The sequence below is a fragment of the Aquarana catesbeiana genome, linkage group LG10 (assembly GCF_042186555.1).
Source record: "Aquarana catesbeiana isolate 2022-GZ linkage group LG10, ASM4218655v1, whole genome shotgun sequence".
Taxonomy (NCBI): Eukaryota; Metazoa; Chordata; class Amphibia; order Anura; family Ranidae; genus Aquarana; species Aquarana catesbeiana.
In genome coordinates, this window is record NC_133333.1 from 88,523,227 (window position 1) to 88,545,630 (window position 22,404).

Here is a 22,404-nt window from a genome sequence, read left to right on the forward strand (position 1 = left end):
CTCATCAAAAGTTTCTGCAGTTCGAGTCAGAACAGCAGCATTTCCAATTTGTAGCCCTGCTCTTCGGGCTAGCCACAGCACCTCAGGTGTTCACCAAAGTGCTGGCCCCACCTCTAGCCAGGTTAAGGGCACAAGGCATAACAGTCGTATCATACCTAGACGATCTGTTACTTATAGATCAATCAGTGACTCGTTTGGAGCAAAGCGTACGCACTACAACCAACTATCTGAAAAGTTAGGGTTGGATTCTCAACCTAGAGAAATCTTCCTTAATGCCGCTAAAAAGACTGGAGTACTTGGGTCTGATCATAGACACCGCCCAGGAAAGGGTGTTCTTGCCTCAAACTAAAATCAATTCCATAAGAGAGCTGGTGCGGAGGGTCAGGTCAAATGGCAATCCCTCCATTCGCCTCTGCATGAGGTTGCTAGGAACCATGGTAGCTTCATTCGAAGCAGTTCCTTATGCCCGGTTCCATTCAAGACTGTTGCAAAACAGTATCCTGTCTGCTTGAAACAAAACAATTCAAGCTTTAGAATTACCAATGCAGCTGTCCCCAAGATTGGCCCAAAGACTCACTTGGTGGTCATTAACCCAGAATCTGCTGAAAGGAAAATCCTTCAGACCAGTCATCTGGAAAGTGGTAACGACGGATGCCAGCCTTTCAGGCTGGGGAGCAGTACTAGTAAAGACAACTGTCGAAGGACAGTGGTCAAGAACGGAAAAGAATCTTTCCCATCAATATCCTAGAGATTCGGGCAGTACGTCTGGCTCTAAATGCTTGAACTTTCAGGTTACGGGATTGTCCTGTCAGGATTCAATCCGACAATGCCACAGCTGTGGCCTATATCAATCACCAAAGGGGCACCAAAAGTCTCTCAGGGCAGAGAGAGGTGAACCATATTCTAACTTGGGCAGAAAGGACTGTTCCATGCCTTTCTGCAATCTTCATTTCGGAAGTAGAGAATTGGCAGGCGGACTACTTAATTCACCAGCAGTTATTCCCATTGGAATGGTGTCAGGGCTGGGCTCAGCCCTTCCTTTTCTGAGCTGGCCGCTCAGCTGTCGGCTAATTGCCAGCTCCCATCTCTCTCCACAGTTACCCAGCTGTTGTTGATTCTGCTCATCAGTCCTGCCTACTTAAAGTCATCCAGCTCACTTGATCTCTGCCTTCGCCTTTATCAACATCACAGAGATTTTCTCCTGCGTTCCTGTTGAAGACTTGCTCGGCTAACGTTCCTTCTGGCTCCTGATCCTGCTTGCTCTTCTACTACGTTTATCTCTGGCTCTCTGACATTTGCTTGGCTGACTACCCGATCCGGTTACTGAACTCTGGCTTGTTTTCACTACGCTCACTCTGTTTACCTTATTACTATTATTATTATTATTATTATTATTAAACAAGTGTGATTTAACTTTACTTCTGTCTCGGTCTGATTCATGGTTCCTGATAAATGGTCTCTTCACCTGACATATTTCGGGCTGTTTGTCAAAGATGTGGGACACCGGGCGTGGATCTTCTAGCATCCAGGTTCAACACGAAGTTGGTTAACTTTATGGCCAGAACAAGGGATCCATTTGTATGCGGAACGGATGCGTTAGTGATCCCATGGGATCAGTTCTCACTGATCTATGCATTCCCCCCTATTCAGTTGCTGCCTCAACTTCTTTGCAGGATCAAGCTGGAAAGAAAGCCGATAATTCTGGTGGCACCAGCATGGCCCAGAAGGTCATGGTACGCAGAAATCATGAAGATGGCAGTGGAGGGCCCATGGTCCCTCCCACTATGGCCAGATCTGCTCTCGCAGGGACCGATATTCCATCCTTCCTTACGATTCCTAAATTTAATGGCTTATTGAAAACCACATTCTAAAGAAATGTGGGCTTTCCGGGTCAGTTATCTCTACCCTGATTAATGCTAGGAAGCCAGCTTCCAGAACTATATATTATAGAGTCTGGAAGGCTTATGTTTCCTGGTGTGAATCCAAGGGTTGGCACCCTCGGAGATATATCGTAGGCAGAATTCTTGCCTTTCTACAATTAGGGGTAGAAATGAAGTTGGCCTTAAGTACTATTAAAGGCCAAGTCTCAGCTTTATCGGTCTTATTTCAAAGACCACTTGCTACTCATTCTTTAGTCCGGGGCTTTAGACAAGGGGTGACGCGGCTTAATCCGCCTGTCAAACCTCCCTTGAACCCCTGGGACTTAAACTTAGTTTTGTCTAAGTTACAAAAACAGCCTTTTGAACCAATACAACAGATTCCCCTAGTCCTTCTGACAAGGAAGTTGGTATTTTTGGTTGCTATATCCTCAGCAAGGAGAGTTTCAGAATTGGCTGCTCTTTCTTGTAAAGAGCCATATTTGATTTTTCATGAGGACAGAGTGGTGTTACGCCCTCGTCCAGGTTTTTTGCCAAAAATAATTTCAGGTTTTCGCCTGAACCAAGATATTGTCCTGCCATCGTTTTTTTTCCAAAACCATGTTCCAGGGAAGAAAGATCACTATATTGTCTTGATGTAGTGAGAGCAGTGAAAATCTATTTAAAGAAAACTGCTCAGATTCGTAAGACTGATGTCTTATTTATTCTGCCGGAGGGGACAGGCAGCGTCGAAACCCACTGTCGCTAAGTGCATTTGGCAAGTGATAATTCAAACTTATGATTTAAGGGGTAAGATTCCCCCGTTTCAAGTTAAGGCGCATTCTACCAGGTCGGTTAGTGCTTCTTGGGCAGTGCGTCATCAGGCCTCCATGGCCCAGATCTGTAAGGCCGCAATTTGATCTTCAGTGCATACATTCACTAAATTTTATCAGGTGGATGTAAGGAGGTATGAGGATATCGCCTTCAGGCACAGTGTGCTGCAAGCAGCAGTATAGGTCCTCAAGTCTGGGTGTACCCTGCGGGTTGTTTTCTCCCACCCCTCATGTCACATTGCTATGGGACATCCCATTAAGTAATTATTTGTCCCATGATGTACGATAAAGAAAATAGGATTTTTATAACAGCTTACCTGTAAAATCCTTTTCTTGGAGTACATCATGGGACACAGAGGTCCCTCCCCTCTTTTTTGGGATACAAGTATATTGCTTTGCTACAAAAACTGATGTGCTCCTGGAAGGAGGACGGGTTATATAGGGAGTAAACTTCCTTTGATTGGGTTTACCAGTGTCAACACATGAAGGTGGCCTATAACCCATTAAGTAATTACTTAAAGCTCTGTGTCCCATGATGTACTCCAAGAAAAGGATTTTTCTTTCTCGAACATCACGGGACACAGAGCCACAGTAATTACTGATGGGTTATGTAGGTTATCAGTGGTGATTGGACACTGGCACACCCTATCAGAAAGTTCAACCCCCTATATAAGCCCTCCCCTTGCAGGGATACCTCAGTTTTTACGCCAGTGTCTTAGGTGATGGACGTGTAAAGATGTCCTGTGCTGAGCTCCAATGGGAATATCCCATATCCCATATCCTATACTGGGGCAAGCCAGGCGAACCGGATCCATTCAAAGTGTCCTTTCGTGGCCGAATTGGATGGTACCCGGGCCTCGTGATCCGAAGAAACAAGGTTTTATCTGTAACGCTTCTCTTTTTAGAGAGCTGGACCCCGCATATTAGAAAATTGTTTTTTCTAGCCGGGTGCTTTACAGGCCCAGAAGTGTGGATCTCCCTATTCGTAGTTGGCCCCAGTCTCTGATGGTTTTTTTCAAACGGAGCCCACAGTGAGAGGTGAAGATTGGGTCTGTATAACAGAACCCTGCGGCTGGATAAAGTAAGAGGAGATTCCACAGAATTTTTTTAATTCTAGTAGGTTTTCTCCTTTAAGGTAAATGCATGCTATGCCTATTGTGACCACCGGGGGCTGCCAAGAGCACATACCTTCACATGCTGATGTCGGTCTCAGTGTTCTCACGCTGCTCAGCGTCTCCGGCCAGCTCCAGGTAGGATGGGATGGGGGGATTTCTCCTGCAAATGTTCCCCCCAGGCTAGGGGGAGGCCATAGGTGTCTGAAAAGCGGTTGTACACCGCTCGAGCACCGCCGCAGCTATTGCCGCCATTACAGGTCAGGCCCCATCACTACCGGCCTCTCTCCTTCCTCCCCCTCCCCCAGCCTTCCTCCATATTATTTCCAGAGGGTCGGCCAGCGCTCGTTTTTTCGAAATTCGAGGGGGGGGGCGTCAGCACAGGTGCTTAGACGCCCACTCAGGCCAGCTGCAGGCTATTTAAAAGCACTCTCTACAGGTGCACACAGCCTTCTGGAGGGACACAGAGCTGACAGGTCGCATGTAAGGTGGGACACAGGCATTCTCCTAGGCTGCATTTACTAAGGTAACACCAGACTGGGCATTTGGTAGCAGGGCTTTTAGCCGGACTACATCGCTCAGCAGTCAGTGTTCATTTTGTGATACCTCCACCTTGTTGCTTTGCACTATGGTTAGAAGAGGTTCAAACACCCCAAGAACCAGAGACTCTAGGGGATCTCGGTCGTGTTCTGAGGACCCCCTTTCTGCAGCATCCTCCCCCCCCCCCCCCCCCCCCCCCTAGCCAGAGGGAGCCATTGGGGTCAGGGGCTATACCTGCCTCCGGCACTTCAGCCCCTGTATGCATTGCACAGGTTTTTTCCTCAGCCATTAATGGTTTAGAGGAGAGATTAATGGCCGTGATTACATCTTCACTCAGTGGAAGAAAAGGCACTATGCCTTCCTCTGTTTCCCAAGACCCTCAGGAAGAGGAGCCCTGGGATAAGGGAGATGAATCCCTTTTCAGAGGATTGGAATGGGACGGATGATTCCTTTTCGGAGGAATCAGGTGGAGAGGGACCCTTTGCGATTTCTCAGAAGGAGAAAGTCTTAGTGCATATCCTTACTGGATGGGTCCGCTCCACATTCAAGTTGCCCGTATCTGAATCAGTTAAAGAACCCTCTTCTTCTTTGGGGTCACTGAAGCCTCCTCAAACAGCACATGCTTTTTCTGTTCATAGTTTACTTGAAAAGCTCATTTATTCTGAGTGGGATCACCCAGACAAATGAAAACTTTTTCGGCGGAAAAAAAACAACACTTTATCCGATGGAAGAAAAGTTTATTAAAATGTGGGGAATACCGGCCATTGATGCCGCCATTTATTCCGTAAATAATAGTCTGACTTGTCCTGTAGACAATGCTCAGATGCTCAGGGATCCTGTAGATAAAAAGATGGAATCCCTATTGAAGGATGTTTTCTCCTTGGCAGGTTCAGTGGCTCAACCTGCAGTTGCAGCGATTGGAGTCTGTCAATACTTAAGAGACCATGTTAAGCAGGTTATCAAAGTATTACCTGAACAGCAGGCCCAGGGATTGGCTCACCTTCAGCGGCCTTATGTTATGTTGTTGACGCCATCAGAGATTCTATCATGCAAACCTCTCGTCTTTCACTGGGGTTGGTGCATATACGTAGAATCCTATGGTTGAAAAATTGGTCAGCCGAAGCACCATGTAAGAAGCTGCTGGCTGGGTTTGCGTTTCGTGGTGCAAGGTTGTTTGGAGAAGACTTGGATGACTATATCAAGATAATCTCTGGTGGGAAAAGTACTCTCTTACCTGTCAAGAAGAAGAGTAAGCGTTCCTCTTTCAAACTGACTCTTTCCCCAGCGCCAGGGGCTTCAGCCGCCAGGCAGTCTAGACGGCCTCCTCCATCTGGGTTCAGAAACAAGAGTCAGCCCCAGGAACAAAAGAAGTCCTGGGGAAGAAGCCTACTAGGCAAAACACTAAGACTTCTTCATGAAGGGGCGCCCCTGCTCGCTCAAGTGGGGGGAAGACTGCGACAGTTCTCAGAGCTCTGGCAGGAGGACTTCCAGGACAGATGGGTAATCTCCACAGTAACCTTAGGGTACAAGCTGGAGTTTCAGGAATTTCCCTCTCCTCGGTTCCTCAGATCAAGTGTTCCCAGAGAAGAAGCAGTCACTCCTTCTAGCATTAGAGTGACTTTTGTCGCAGGAGGTCATTATGATGGTTCCCGCAAAGGACCAGGGATTGGGCTTCTATTCCAACCTTTTTACGGTCCAAAAACCAAATGGGGATGCCAGACCCATTCTGGATTTAAGGGATTTGAACCGATTCCTAAGGATTCAGTCCTTCCCGCATGGAATCAATTCGGACAGTTGTCTCCACCCTGCAGGGAGGAGAATTTCTGGCATCGATAGACATCAGAGATGCATATCTGCATGTGCCCATTTTTCCTGCTCATCAGAAGTTTCTGCGCTTCGAGATAGGAGGGCGCCATTTCCAGTTTGTGGCTCTGCCTTTTGGGATAGCCACTGCACCTCGGGTGTTCACAAAGGTCTTGGCCCCTCCTCTGGCCAGATTAAGGGCTCAGGGTATAGCTGTCATAGCATACCTAGACGACCTGCTACTGATAGACCGGTTAGTAGCCTCCTTGAACGGGAACTTGAGAACCACAGTCAAGTATCTGGAACACCTAGGTTGGATCCTCAACCTAGAAAAGGCTTTCCTAAAACCAGTAAGAAGACTGGAGTATTTAGGTCTGATCATAGATACAAGCCAGGAGAAAGTATTTCTACCTCACCTCAGGCAAAGATCACTGCTTTAAGGGAGCTGATTCTGGATTTTAGGACCAAGAAGGGTCCTTCTGTCCGCCTTTGTATGAGGCTGCTAGGGAAGATGGTGGCTTCATTCGAAGCAGTTCCTTATGCTCAGTTCCATTCAAGACTACTGCAACACAGTATTCTGTCGGTCTGGAACAAGAAGGTTCAGGCGTTAGACTTTCCGATGCACCTGTCGCATGAGGTGCGTCAGAGCCTCAATTGGTGACTCATACCCGAAAACCTGCAGAAGGGGAAATCCTTTCTACCGGTTACCTGGACGGTGGTAACAACAGATGCCAGTCTGTCAGGTTGGGGAGCAGTTCTGGAACAGTCTGCGGTTCAGGGGGTATGGTCCAAAACAGAGAGGACCCTACCCATCAACATTCTAGAAATCCGTGCGGTATGTCTAGCCCTAAAGGCCTGGACTATCAGGCTACAGGGTTGCCTGGTCAGGATCCAGTCTGACAATTCCACAGCAGTGGCCTATGTCAATCATCAGGGAGGCACCAGGAGCCAAGCTGCTCAAAAAGAGGTGAACCAGATCTTAGTCTGGGCAGAGAGGCATGTGCCATGCATATCGGCAGTCTTCATTCCAGGGATAGAGAACTGGCAGGCGGACTATTTAAGTTGCCAGAAGTTACTTCCAGGGGAATGGTCTCTACATCCCAACGTCTTTTGGAACATATGCCAAAGATGGGGGTCCCAGATGTAGATCTCTTTGCATCCCGATTCAACAAAAAAGATAGACAGATTTGTGGCAAGAACAAGAGATCCTCTTGCATGCGGGACGGATGCGTTGGTGATTCCGTGGCATCGGTTCTCACTGATTTATGCATTCCCGCCTATTCTGCTACTGCCGTGACTTCTTCGCAGGATCAGGCAGGAAAGGAAGGCAGTACTTCTGGTCCCAGAAGGACGTGGTATGCGGAAATAGTAAGGATGACGGTGGGGTCCCCGTGGACACTACCGGTATGCCCAGACCTGTTATCTCAAGGTCCTGTGTTCCATCCTGCCTTACAAACGCTAAATTTGACGGTTTGGCTATTGAGACCCGACGTTCTGAAGAGTCGTGGGCTTTCAGGTTCTGTGATATCTACCTTGATCAATGCAAGGAAGCTAGCTTCCAGAATGATTTATCATAGAGTCTGGAAAGCTTACGTAGCCTGGTGTGAATCCAGAGGTTGGCATCCCAGAAAATATGTGATAGGTAGAATTCTTGATTTTCTACAATTGGGTTTAGAGATGAAGCTGGCCTTGAGTACCATCAAGGGCCAGGTCTCAGCCTTATCAGTATTATTTTAACGGCCACTTGCTTCGCATTCTTTGGTCCGAAACTTTATACAGGGGGTGACGCGTCTTAATCCTCCGGTTAGGGCGCCCCTAAACCCCTGGGACTTGAACTTGGTCCTGGCTGTGTCACAGAAACAGCCTTTTGAACCAATAAGTCAGATTCCTTTGATCTTGTTGACAATGAAGTTAATTTTTCTGGTAGCCATCTCTTCTGCTAGAAGAGTATCAGAATTAGCAGCCCTTTCCTGTAAGGAGCCTTATTTGATTGTACACAAGGGTAGAGTGGTACTGCGCCCTCATCCTAGTTTTTTACCAAAGGAGGTTTCTGATTTTCATTTAAATCAAGACATTGTTCTGCCTTCTTTTTCCAGATCCCTGTTCTCCGGAAGAGAGATCACTACATTCGTTGGATGTAGTAAGAGCAGTCAGGGCCTATCTCGAGGCAACTGCTCAGATTCGCAAAATGGATGTTTTGTTCGTGCTGCCAGAGGGTCCCAGTAGAGGACAGGCAGCGTCAAAAGCTACCATTTCTAAATGGATTCGACAGTTGATTATTCAGGCTTACGGTTTGAAACAGAAGATTCCTCCGTTTCAGATCAGGGCACATTCCACAAGGGCTATTGGTGCTTCTTGGGCAGTGCATCACCAGGCCTCTATGGCTCAAATCTGTAAGGCCGCAACCTGGTCTTCAGTACATACATTCACCAGATTCTATCAGGTGGATGTGAGAAGGCATGAGGATATCGCCTTTGGGCGTAGTGTGCTGCAGGCAGCGTTACAGGGTCCTCAGGTCTGATTGCACCCTACTTGGTCGTGGTTCCCCCCACCCTCAGATAGCATTGCTCTGGGACATCCCATCAGTAATTACTGTGGCTCTGTGTCCCGTGATGTTCGAGAAAGAAAATAGGATTTTTTAAGACAGCTTACCTGTAAAATCCTTTTCTTTCGATGGACATCACGGGACACAGAGGTCCCGCCCCTCTTCTAATACACTATATTGCTTGGCTACAAAACTGAGGTATTCCTGCAAGGGGAGGGTTTATAAAGGGGGTTGAACTTTCTGATAGGGTGTGCCAGTGTCCAATATGTACCCTATATAACCCATCAGTAATTACTGTGGCTCTGTGTCCTGTGATGTCCATCGAAAGAAAAGGATTTTACAGGTAAGCTGTCTTAAAAAATCCTATTTTTAATCTCTCTACATAAGTTTAATTTGTATATTTGCAGTCTTCAGCTTTCTACACTCTTTAGAAAGTGCACATTGTGTTACTAATCTTGTTTCCTCATTCAGCAGTGGTTGTCAAGTCTGGGCTAACACTGTGTGGGAGCTGATTGGTGGAAGAGGGGTAACCTCTTCCAAATAGGCAGAGGAACAAAGAAACTTGCATAGCTGCAGTTTGAATAGACAAGCTCTCTGCTTATCTATCTCTAAGTTCCCTCCCCAACACAAATTTCCAGCTGCTTTTATCTTGTGTGTCAGAGAACCTGTCAGAAGTTTTCGTGCTGATAACAGAGGAACAGAGAAGCAGAAAGACTGACTGAGCTTTAGAGAGAGATAAGTAAACACTACAAATATGTGCCTAGGTCAGATTTCATGAATGGAGTTTACAACCACTTAAACTGTTTAATTTTGTGGTTTATCTCTGCAGTATGAAGACCGTTTTGCAGAATGGGAAACCAATGGCGCGGGGTTCAGTCACAGTCATCAACATGGTTTTGGCTTGTTAAATGCCTGGCGTCTCACCAATGCAGCCAAGGTGACTTTAGCATTATAAGCATATATATATATATATATAATTATATCTGCGTTTTATATTCCCATGTCCTGCAAACTGAAAATTGACTGACCGCTTATATACATTTTTGGTAATCTGCGTTTATATTCCCATGTCCTGCAAACTGAAAATTGGCTGACCGCTTATATACATTTTTGGTAAATCTGTTTGTCACCGCTGTCTCAACTACATCTGTAGCCATGCTCACATTATTTCAATGTTTATTTAGCCATTAAGTCTTACCTAAATTATGGGTTCCCTTATCTTTACAATTTTGGCCTTTTACTCCCCTTGCAGTTTGATTGTGGTGTGAAAGTTATGCCCTGCTAGCTTTGTTCCTAATATGCCCTCCTAATTGATTAATTGCCAGATTCCATCCACACCCAACACAGTATATAACAAGGCTTTCTTTACAGGGGGCTGCACATACAGGGGGTTCTTCCAAAGAAGTAGGGTTCTTTAAATAAGTGGCACTTCTGCTCTTGCACTTCAGTGATTTGCACAAAGCAAACCATAGCAGATTGCAGGTGACCTCATTTTCATATTATCTCACCTTCTCTGAAACATGCACTCTTTACCTCTCCTCCTCTTCACAATTGCAGCCTCTCTCCTCAAGCTCTCTTTTCTACATCCCTCTGCTCCACCACACAATCTGTACATATCACCCTCACTTCTCCCCTCCCCCTTTTACTGCACTCATCACCTCTTTTTAACTCTAAGCCCACTTGCTAACATACCCCCCAGGATACTGAAGCATGTCCCCTCATACAAATCATATTCTCATATTGCCTCCATCACTCTTCTGCTTCTCCTAATCGCTGGAGATATTTCCCCAAACCCTGGGCCTCCCTTATTTAACTGTGCCCAACACACCCATCACCCTACACCCTCTGGCAGTAGTCGCAATCTACACAATTTAGTCTCCATTCCTCTTCTTCCCAACACCAGCCTCCCTCTCTCCTGCGCCCTCTGGAACGCCCGCTCTGTCTACAACAAACTCACTGCTGTTCATGACCTCTTTGTCACAAATTCCTTTAATCTACTTGCTCTCACCGAAACCTGGCTCCACCAATATGACACCCCTTCTCCTGCTTCCCTCTCCCAGGGTGGCCTTCACTGGACTCACTCCCCTAGGCCTAATGGACGCAAGGGAGGTGGAGTGGGATTCCTCCTATCCCCCCAGAGCACCTTCCAGGTTATTCACCCTCCTCCCTCTTTTTCCCTCTCATCATTCGAAGTCCACTGTGTACGTCTATTGTCTCCTACTTCCCTAAGAATTGCTGTGATCTACCGGCCCCCTAGACCATTATCAACTTTCCTTGATGAGTTCTCTGCCTGGCTACCCTACTTTCTCTCTTCAGATATTCCCACAATCCTTCTCGGTGATTTCAACATTCCTGCTAATACAAACACTCCTGCTACTTCTAAACTTCTTAGGCTAACCTCTTCATTTAAACTGAAGCAATGGGTACAGGCTTCTACTCACTCTGATGGCAACACCCTTGACCTTGTATTTCCTACCTATGCACCCCATGCAACTTCTCAAACAATCCTTTTTCTCTCTCCGACCACCACCTTAGTTATTTAGTTTCTCTCTCCACCTGTCTTCCACCACCTTTCCCTCCAATCGCCTAACCATCACCCGTAGAAACTTTCGCAACTTCAGCTCCTCTCTCCTCTATTCTGCTACTGACCACCTCTATGACAAAATCTCTCCCCTGTCCTGCTCCAACCAAGCCATGTCCATCTACAATAAATCCCTATCCTCCACCCTGGACAAGCTCGCTCCCCTCACTACACGCAGAATCAGGCCTCGACCCCTACAACCCTGGCAAACAGATGACACTAAAATTCTCAAAAAACGTAGTCGCGCTCTTGAGCGTCTGTGACACAAGACTAAGTCTCTCAAAGACTTCAACCATTACAAATCTGCCCTCCAAAAATACTATTCTTTCCTCCACACTGCCAAGCAAACCTATTTTACAACTCTTATTAACACCTTCTCATCCAATCCCCGTAAACTCTTCTCTACCTTCAACTCTCTACTTTGTCCTCCACCGCCTCCACCCACTGACTTGCTCACTGCCCAGGAAATCGCTAATCACTTCAAAAAACAAGATTGATACAATCCGTGATGAAATCTCCATTCTACAGGTATCTCCCCCAGCTAAGACCCCATGTCAACAGGTACAACTGACACTCCCCCTATTCAAATCTGCTACTACAGATGAAGTTGCTAAACTCCTTTCTATCGCCCACCTAACCACCTGTCCCCTGGACCCTATTCCCTCTCAAATGCTACGGTCACCCTCTGACCCCATCCTACACTCTCTAACCCACATCTTCAATCTCCCCCTCACCTCTGGCATCTTCCCCGATGCTCTAAAACATGCACTGGTCACCCCCATACTCAAAAAGCCGTCCTTGGACCCTACCAATCTTAACAACCTACGCCCTATCTCCTTGCTCCCCTTTTCCTCTAAACTCCTTGAACGCCTGGTTTACAACCAACTGAGTGACCACCTCATCAAAAACAACCTTCTTGATCCCCTTCAATCTGGATTTCGCCCTCAACACTCCACAGAAACTGCTCTTTTAAAACTCACAAATGACCTACTAACTCCAAAAACCAACGGACACTATTCTGTACTCCTACTTCTGGATCTTTCAGCTGCCTTTGACACGGTTGACCACCCCCTCCTCCTCAAAAAACTTTACTCCCTCGGTCTCAGTGACTGTGCTCTTCAGTGGCTCTCATCCTACCTATCCCAACGCACCTTCAGTGTCACTTACAATTCTACTTCCTCCACTCCTCTTCCCTTCTCTGTCGGGGTCCCCCAAGGTTCTGTTCTTGGACCTCTTTTATTTTCAATCTACACCTCTTCCCTGGGTCAGTTGATAGCCTCTCACGGCTTTCAATATCATTTCTATGCTGATGACACACAAATCTGTGTCTCCACCCCTCAACTCACTCCATCAGTCTCCTCACGCATCACTAACTGACTAACCGACATATCTGTATGGATGTCACACCACTTCCTCAAACTCAACTTGTCCAAAACCGAGCTTATAATATTTCCTCCCCCACGTGCCTCTTCCCCTGACTTCTCTGTCAAGAGCAATGGCAAAACCATCCACCCGTCCCCACATGTCAGGATGCTAGGTGTTATCCTGGATTCTGAACTCTCCTTTCAGCCCCACATCCAATCACTTTCCAAAGCTTGCCGCCTCAACCTCTCTAAACTACGTCCCTTTCTAACCAGTGAAACCACAAAGCTCCTGATTCACTCCCTGGTTATCTCTTGCCTTGACTACTGCAACTCACTCCTCATTGACTTACCTTTAAATAGACTATCCCCCCTTCAGTCCATCATGAATGCTGCTGCCAGACTCATCCACCTTACAAACCGCTCAGTGTCTGCTACCCCTCTCTGCCAATCCCTCCATTGGCTACCACTCGCCCAACGAATTAAATTCAAAATACTAACAATAAGTTACAAAGCCATCCACAACTCGGCCCCCAACTACATCACTAACCTAGTCTCAAAATACCAACCTAATCGCCATCTCCGTTCCTCCCAAGACCTCCTGCTCTCTAGCTCCCTCATCACCTCCTCCCATATCCACCTCCAGGACTTCTCCCGAGCCTCGCCCATCCTCTGGAATTCCCTACCCCAATCTGTCAGACTGTCTCCAAATTTATCCACTTTTAGGCGATCCCTGAAAACTTTTCTCTTCAGAGAAGCCTATCCTGCCTCCATCTAACAACTGCACTATTTTCTCCATTAGCTCATCCCCCACAGCTATTACCCTTTTGTATAACTTGACCCTCCCTCCTAGATTGTAAGCTCTAACGAGCAGGGCCCTCTGATTCCTCCTGTATTGAATTGTATTGTACTTGTACTGCCTGCCCTAATGTTGTAAAGCTCTGCGTAAACTGTCGGCGCTATATAAATCCTGTATAATAATAAATAATAATAAGCAGTTTAATCTTTTGGCATTTGCTTAGGCAGAGATGTGTAGTAGGTACTGAAAGTTGCATCCAGCAAAATAATAACTTTAATTTTGTTTTCTCCTTTGTCATTATCCATAAGCTTTTTAAAGACAACCTTTGCTGAGAAAAATATGGAAACTGCTATACTGACCTGGATCAAGCATATGGTCAATAAAAATCAGAACTTCTGATCCATGTTTCTTGCTCTTTGAGAGTGACTTGATAGCACTTGATCATCTTGGCAGCCAGGTAATGAGCATTTTCAGGCATGATCAGCAACGGCAGCCAGTATATTTTTTTATATAGGCCACCTTCAGGTGCTGGACACTGGCACGCCCTAAACAGGAAGTTGCCTCCCTATATAACCCCTCCTATCCTGGGAGTACCTCAGTTTTTTTCGCCAGTGTCTAAGGTGTTGGTCACAAGTAAAGATGTGCTGTGCTGAGCTCCATTGGAGCAATCCTTGCTGGGGCTAGCTATGCAGCCGGATCCATTCAAAGTGTCTTTTCAGGCTGGATTGAATCGTACCCGGGCCTCGTGTCCGAAGAAACAAGGTTTTGCTTGTAACACTTCTCTTTTTAGAGAGCTGGACCCCCGGATCCAGAGATTTGTTTTTTTTCAGCCATAGTTTTTTTCTGGCTGGTTGCTTTATGGGTCCAGGAGTGTGGATTCCCCGAGGGTCCCCGGTTCCTGAAGGTTTGGTAACGGAACCCACCATAAGGGATGAAGATTGGGTCTGTTGGTTTTTACCACAGAAAACCCTGTGGCGGGTAAGGTAAGTGGAGTTTTTCTAAGGAATTTTACATTTTCTTATAAAATGTCTCCTGTAAGAAAAAAGTAAATGTTGTCATGCCTAAGAGTCACCACTGAGGGATGTATGGAGCACGTACCTTATCATGCTTTCCTCAGAGTCACGCTGTGTCAGCAGAATCTTTTCCTCTGGCTAGCAGCTCAGAGCTCCGGTAAATTTGGGGGGGAGATTTTCCTCCACAGACACCCCCAACCTGGACTAAAAGCTCTCCCCCTCTCCCTGAAAAGGGGGAAGCTAAAATGATCGGCGTTGCCGCTACGTTTTTCCGCCGGCTCTTCACGGCGGCTTCTCTTAGGTCTCCTCCTCGCCATCCCTCTCTCACACACATGCTGTTCCTGTGGGATCGGAGGCCCACGCTCGCGCGGGAAAATGTTCTTTTGAAAGAGAAAGGAGGGGGGCGCGAAGTGACTGAGGGGGAGTGGCTTAGTTGGTGTCCTCCAACGTCCAGCGCAGGAGTCTCTTTAAAAGCTCCATTTTTGCTGGCTGCAGATGCCGGAGGGACACGAGCAAAAAGGGGCATGTAAGAGGTTTGGTGACACAGGCATTCCTATGACACATTTTCTATTAGCATAAGGCTGAGCATTAATAGCAGCGGCAGTGGCTGGACTATTGCTCAAGCAGGGATGCGATTTCTTCTGGTAGTACCTCTGCAGTTGTGCATCGGGCTATGGTCAGAAGGGGAGGTAGAAACACCCCAAAAAAGGGCTAAAAGGGTCTCCCTCAAGCTCTGAAAGCCTAAAACTCATCTCTGCAATAACATCCTCCCCTGAGAGTGGGTGGCTGGTTAGAGTGAGCCATCAAGGGCCATAAAATGTTTGCAACTGTTTACAACACTGCAGCCCCTGTCTATATTACTAAAAAAAAAAAAAAAAAAAAAAAAAAAAGTTTTTCCTCAGGTTAGCGGCTTTAATCACATCCCGGAATGGGATCAAATGCGACAGGTTCCCTTCCATTACCCAGAACCCTCAAACAGAGGATCTGGGGGCAGGAGAAGCTGTTTTCTCAGGGGACCGTGAAGAGGCTTCACAATCTGAGATTGTGGGTGCAATTTCTTACTGAGTTAATCCGCTCCACTTTATCCATTTATGCTACCCTTAACTGAGTGTCCACTTCTTGTTTCGGTTCGCTAAAACCTCCTCAAGCTGCGCATGCCTTTTCCGTCCATTCATTGCTGGAAAGACTTATGTATTCTGAGTGGGATCACCCACATAAGCATTTTTTTCTCTCCTAAAAAGTTTTTCACACTTTGTCCTATGGAGGAAAAAATTTACTAAAGGTGGGAGATACCAGCAATTGACGCTGCTATATCTTCTGAATAAAAGTTTGACTTGTCCGACAGACAATGCTCAAATGCTTATAATGCGGATGCGGATAATAAGTTGGAATTCCTATTAAAAAAAAAATAACATATTGTTTTCTCTCGTAGATTGAGTGTCTCAGCCTGTGCTGACAATAATTGGTATGTCAATCCTTGAGAGACCAGTTTTAAGAGGTGCTCAAGTTTATCCCTATTCAGCAGGCCCAGGATCTGGCAAGCACCTAGTAGCTTTAGGCTACTTTCACACTGAGGTGCTTTGCAGTCGCTATAGTGCTAAACATAGCGCCTGCAAAGCGCCCTGAAAGAGCCGCTCAATTCACTCTAATGTGAAAGCCCGGGGGCTTTCACGCTGGAGCGGTGCACTTGCAGGACAGTCAAAGTCCTGCAAGCCGCATCTTTGCAGCGCTATAGAAGCGGTGTGTTCACCACTCCTAAAGCGCCCCTTCCCATTGAAAACAAACCCGCCGGCAAAGCGCCGATACTGCGGCGGTTTTAATCCTTTTTCGCCCGTTAAAATCACGCTGCTAGCGGCCGAATAGCGCCGCTAAAATGACGATGAAGCGGCGCTAAAAATAGCACCGCTTTACCACCGGTGCCCGCCCGCCCCAGTGTGAAAGTAGCCTTATGTTTGCAATAGACGCAATGAGATATTCTATCTTGATATGACTGATTTCTGATTGGGACTCTAAAACAAAGTTAATACTGCAGCTGCAGGAACAGATTCACAGGACTCAATCACTGTGTTTAAAATGTCCGTTCAGTGAAAAATTTATTATTACATGTTATTTTATACATAGATAAGAAAGGGGTGGTGTGAGATGTTATTAAAAACTAACAAATAGCAATATGTTATTAAAAGCTAACAAATAGAAATATATTATTAAAAACTAGCGAATAGAACAATTGCAAAAGTAAAACCTTGAAAAGGGAGGGGGGAGTAGAGAGCGTTTAGTAGGAGAAGTGTCTGTGTGTTAGGTGAAGGTTACAGAACACATTTCAACAGTGAGAACAAAATGGATTCTCTTGTGCTTAAATGAACAGTACAATGAATGTCCATGTCATTTCCCCCCTTTTGTTTGTTTGACACCATTCTTCTCCGCGTTACATTCAGCCGATTGCTGGTAACTCCTGTTACATTGGCACAGAGAGACGGCGTCCTGTTCAGCTCTCTCCTAGCTTTCTCACAATAATGGGTTCATCAGGGCTGGTGGTACATTTGTTGGTACAGCGGGTAGTCACACAGAGGCATAGCCTGATGAGGAAGTAAATAACAAACATGAGAAATAGGAACATCACAATGTAAGCGCCTAGTTTCTGTAACCATGTTGCTATGCCATATAAAAAATCACCAAAACCTCCTAAACCCTGAAAGGGGTTCCATCCATCTTTAGCAATATCTCTGGCCTTATTCTGTAGTTCTCTTATCTTAGCAAGATGCCCTTTAATAATGTCCTCATTATCAGAAATGTATATACAACAGTCAGTGCGAAATATCTTACACATCCCACCTTGAGCTGCAGTGAGATAATTTAGCGTTAATCTGTGCTCTAATACTACTTTTTTAAGCTGAGCAATTTCTTCTGGTCCTGTTCAGATCAGTGAAATTGAGAGGCATTGCTATCATGGGTATTGTTCCTGTTTGGGGATGTAAGTGAGAACACACCCAGCAGTTACTAGCGTTGCTATGGGTTGCATACAATTTTAACATTTGGATGAAAGGGTTATTTTTCCATGTCTCCGTTCTCACAAACAACAAAAAGAAAAGAAACATTATCATCTTTTTTTCAAAGGATATCATCACTTCAGGATTTTCTTGCAGTGACTGGCGTGAATCCAGGTGGGCTTTCCTTCCAACTTGACAGCAGAACCGGTTGTCAAAAGCACCAAATGTGGTCCGTCAAATTTTGGTTCTAGTGGCTTTCTGATGTGTCGCTTGACCACCACCCAGTCACCTGGTTGGATTCTGTGAATACCTGAAACAGAATCTGGGTCGGGGATAGATTTATAAACACCTTCATGTATTTTATTCAATGTTCTTTGCAAAATCTGAACATATTCTAACAGATTTGAATGAGAAGCCTGCAACTGTTGGGGAAAATATAGCCCTGTTTTGGGTGGCCCTCCAAATAAAATCTCATAGGGGGACAGCCCATGTGGTTGTTTAGGGGTAGTTCGTACAGAATATAGGGCTAATGGCAAAGCTTCCACCCATCCTTTTCCTGTATCTGCTTTAATTTTTGCACATCTGTTTTTCAAAATTCCATTAAGTCTCTCAACTTTACCACTACTTTGTGGATGATAAGGTGTATGGAAAGCTTGCTGTATGTGAAGTGCTTCCATTACCTCTTTCATTACTTCCCCAGTAAAATGGGTTCCTCTGTCACTCTCAATAGTTTCAGGAACTCCATATCTACAAACTATTTCATTCAAAATTTTCTTTGCTGTTGTTTTTGCATTTGCTTTGGCTACTGGCCAGCTCTCGGGCCAACCTGAAAACATGTCAACACACACTAAAGCAAACTCATAGGTGCCTATTCTGGGCATCTGAATGTAGTCTATTTGAATTCTTTGGAAAGGGAAATCTGGCTTTGGAGAATGCCTTTGGGGAACATGAACAGGCCTCCCTGCATTGTACAGAGCACAAGTGAGACATGAAGCACAAAACCTGGCTGCAAATGCACTAAATCCAGGTGCTATCCAATAGCAGTCAGTAAGTGCCACCATCGCGCCCTTAGCAAGATGACTGATGCCATGTGCCAGCTGTGCTAAAACTGGGTACAAACTCCTGGGTAGACACCACCTGTTGTCAGCGCTCCACAGGCCCTGCTGATTTTGGGTAGCATTACATTTGATCCACTTATCCTTCTCTTCATCAGGGGCCTGGTTCTGCAACTGAATTAGAGTTTCTACATCCCACTGCTCTTGATGAGGGGAAACTGTCCCCGCTACCTGGGCGACCCCTACAGTGGATGTGACTCTAAATGCCATAAGGGCAGCATCCTTTGCCGCTTGGTCCGCTAAAGCATTTCCTCTGGCTGTCATGTCACTTCCCCTTGCATGCCCTTTTACCTTCAAGATGGCAACTTCTGCTGGTTTCTGAAAGGCCACAAATAGCCGCTCTATGAGTTTTGCATGTCTCACTGACTTCCCTGCACTAGTCAGAAAGTGCCGTGCTTTCCAGATAGGCCCAAAATCGTGGGCTATTCCAAATGCATATCTGCTGTCAGTGTAAACATTTCCCCTTTGATTCTCTAGGAGATGACATGCTTTGACTACAGCATACAACTCCGCTTCCTGTGCTGACATCTGGGGTTTCAATGCTTCCTGATGTAAAATGGTGTCTGTAGTGGTTACAGCAAACCCTGTGTGTGGCTGACCATCATCAGTGTAAAATCTGGAACCATCTACGAATAAGTGTGTGTCACAATCTGATAAGGGCTCATCTTTTGCTGGTGTGACAGAGGCCCTTTCTACCTCCATAAGAGCCATACAATCATGAGAAAAACTCTCAGGTTCTACATCAGTACCATTTGTTGCATCTTCCTCATCAATTATAGGAAGAAGAGTAGCCGGATTTAAAGTAACACATCGTTTGATTGTTAAATTCGATGGAGCAAAAAGAGCAGACTGGTACTTGTCAAATCTACTGGCAGACACATGTCTAGTATTTACTTGATTCATGATTTCCTGTACTGCATGTGGCACATACAGGATCAGAGCAGAATCTAGTACAAGCTCCGTTACTTTGTCTAGCAGCAAAATGCAGGCTGCTATGGCTCGCATACAACTGGGGGAGCCTTTGATGACAGGGTCTAATGAGGCTGATACATACATCACAGGCCTCTGTTTGTCTCCATGTAGCTGGGTGAGTACACCTGCAGCAAATCCATTGACTTCATGACAGAACAACGAGAAAGTCTTAGTATAGTCAGGAAGTCCAATGGCGGGAGCTTCAGACAAAATTTTAATAAGCTCCTTCATCTGCAATTCATTGTCCCATGTGAGTTTGAAAGGGTTTCTAGTGGTAGCCTCATATAGAGGAGCCATAAGTTCTGATGCATTTGGAATCCAGTCCCTACAATATCCCACTAACCCCAGGAAGGCACGTAGTTGCCGGACATTTCTTGGCTTTTCAAAGTTTTGTAGAGTTTTAACTCGATCTGGGGTTAGGTGACGGATTCCATGTGAAATGCAGTGACCCAGGAAGATCACTTTCTCTTGGCAGTATTGTAGCTTATCTTTGCTAACTTTGTTGTTACTGTTATAGAGAAACAGGAGAAGGCTTACTGTTTCTCTGCTACAAATGTCCTTTGTATCAGAACAAATAAGCAAATTGTCTATGTACTGAAGCAAAACAGTGTTTGGGTGTGAGGGGGACCATTGGTCCAATACTTGCTTTAACGCAGTATTATATTCAGAGGGGCTACTCACACAGCCTTGGGGCAATCTTGTCCATGCTAACTTTTGGGCATCATGGGTAAATGAAAAAAGGTGCCAGCAATCTGCGTGCAGGGGCACCGAAAAGAAAGCATTTGCAAGATCAATCACTGTAAAGCAGGTGCTGGAGGCAGGTATTCCACTTAGTAAAGTGCGGGGTTGGGCACGATCGGGGTATCTGCCTCTATTATATTGTTAATGGCTCTCAAATCATGCACCATGCGATATGTCACCTGCCCACCCTTCTTGTCTGGCTTCTTTGCAATTGGGAACAGGGGTGTATTGACCTGGGACTTAATTGGTACAACAACCCCTGCTGCTTTCAGTTGAGTGATTTGATCCTTTATCCCCTCAGTCTGAGCAATACTCAGTGGGTACTGTTTAATCTGTGGGAGATGGGCTCCTGGTTTAATTTTTATCATGACTGGGGTGCAATCCAGCAGACCTACATCATATTTACTGGTGGCCCATAATTCAGTGGGAATCACTTTCAATTCTGGTGGAAATGGCAGAGTGGAGTCTTGGATTAAAAATACTCCACAGGCAGAATTTAAAACTTCTCCTGATAGACTACTGACCACTTGGAGTGTAGTCTATGTTTGCTAAAATTTGGTTCAAAATGTCAGCTCCCAAAAGATTGGTAGGAACTTTGTCTGAAACTAACACTTTAGTGACAATTTCTGTTTGCTGTCCTAGCCTGAGTTTAAGTGGCTTGTACTCAACCAAATCAGTAGAGGACCCGGTTAGGCCAATCCTGGAGGTAAGTCCTCTATATTAAAAACACTTCGGCTTGCACCAGTATCAATTAAACAGGTTAATTCTGTTTCTCCTCCAGGAAAGGGGAGTTCTTGTAAAAATAATTTTACTCTGGCCTCGGGACCATTGTCTCCCCTATTTAACATGATTGATACTGGCATGCCATTTTCCCTATCCAAACACAGTCCAACCCGTGAAGGGGGACACAAACACATTCACACACACACGTTACCCAACCAGAAAGGTCCGAGAGTGGTCTGGTTTCCTTGAGAACCGACAGATAGGATACATAGGAAAAGGCAGAAATATAGCAAGCTTAAGGGCAGCTTAACTAGCCGGCATTTGAGGTCTGCGTTTCCCGATGATCCCAATCGAAGCGCGGTTCCTTCTGGAGACTCTGCCAAACTCCTGTTATGGCTCGCCAAGACTGATATGACTGATTTCTGATTGGGACTCTGAAACAAAGTTAATACTGCAGCTGCAGGAACAGATTCACAGGACTCAATCACTGTGTTTAAAATGTCCGTTCAGTGAAAAATTTATTATTACATGTTATTTTATACATAGATAAGAAAGGGGTGGTGTGAGATGTTATTAAAAACTAACAAATAGCAATATGTTATTAAAAGCTAACAAATAGAAATATATTATTAAAAACTAGCGAATAGAACAATTGCAAAAGTAAAACCTTGAAAAGGGAGGGGGGAGTAGAGAGCATTTAGTAGGAGAAGTGTCTGTGTGTTAGGTGAAGGTTACAGAACACATTTCAACAGTGAGAACAAAATGGATTCTCTTGTGCTTAAATGAACAGTACAATGAATGTCCATGTCAATCTATAGGCCTCACACCTTTCACCGGGCTGGTACATATGTATAGAATACTATGGTTGAAAAATTGGTCAGCCAAAGCGTCATGCAAAAAACTCCTGGCTAAGTTTCCTTTCTGCGGTGAAACGGCTGTTTGGGATATCTTGAGGTAATACATCCAAAGAATTTCTAGGGGAAAGTACCCTTTTGCCATTTAAGAAAAGGAGTAAATATATTTCATTTAAACAAGCTCCTTTTCCAGCACCAGGGGCATCAGCCTCCAGCCAGTCACGACAGCTTCCACTGTCAAGTTCAAGAGGTAATGCTCAGGGTCAACCCCAGGGACAAAAGAAGTCTTGGGGGAGCAAACCTACAAAACAAAATACTAAAACTTCCTTATGAGGGGGCACCCCCGCTCGCTCGAGTGAGGGGAAGACTTCTGTAGTTCTCAAGGGTCTGGCAGAAAGAGTGTCGAGACAGATGGGTGGCTTCTTCAATAACTCTAGGGTACAAACTGGAGTTCCGAGAGTTCCCGTCTCCTCATTTTCTCAGATCAGACTTTCCTAAAGATCCAGAGAAAAGTTTCTCTTTCTAGCATTGGACCATCGTTTGGCAAAAAGTGGTCATGATGGTCCACA

The 22,404-nt window shown here is 45.5% G+C and overlaps 1 protein-coding gene across 3 annotated transcripts in view; it reads left to right on the forward strand.

Moving 5' to 3' along the window:
- Positions 1–22,404, forward strand: part of PCSK7 (proprotein convertase subtilisin/kexin type 7) — a 222,888-nt gene that overhangs the window by 76,953 nt on the left and 123,531 nt on the right. For all 3 annotated transcript variants that reach the window (XM_073602365.1, XM_073602366.1, XM_073602367.1), the window contains one exon: positions 9,519–9,626. In XM_073602365.1, the coding sequence (XP_073458466.1) occupies positions 9,519–9,626 (108 nt within the window). The remainder of the gene's footprint in view (positions 1–9,518; positions 9,627–22,404) is intronic.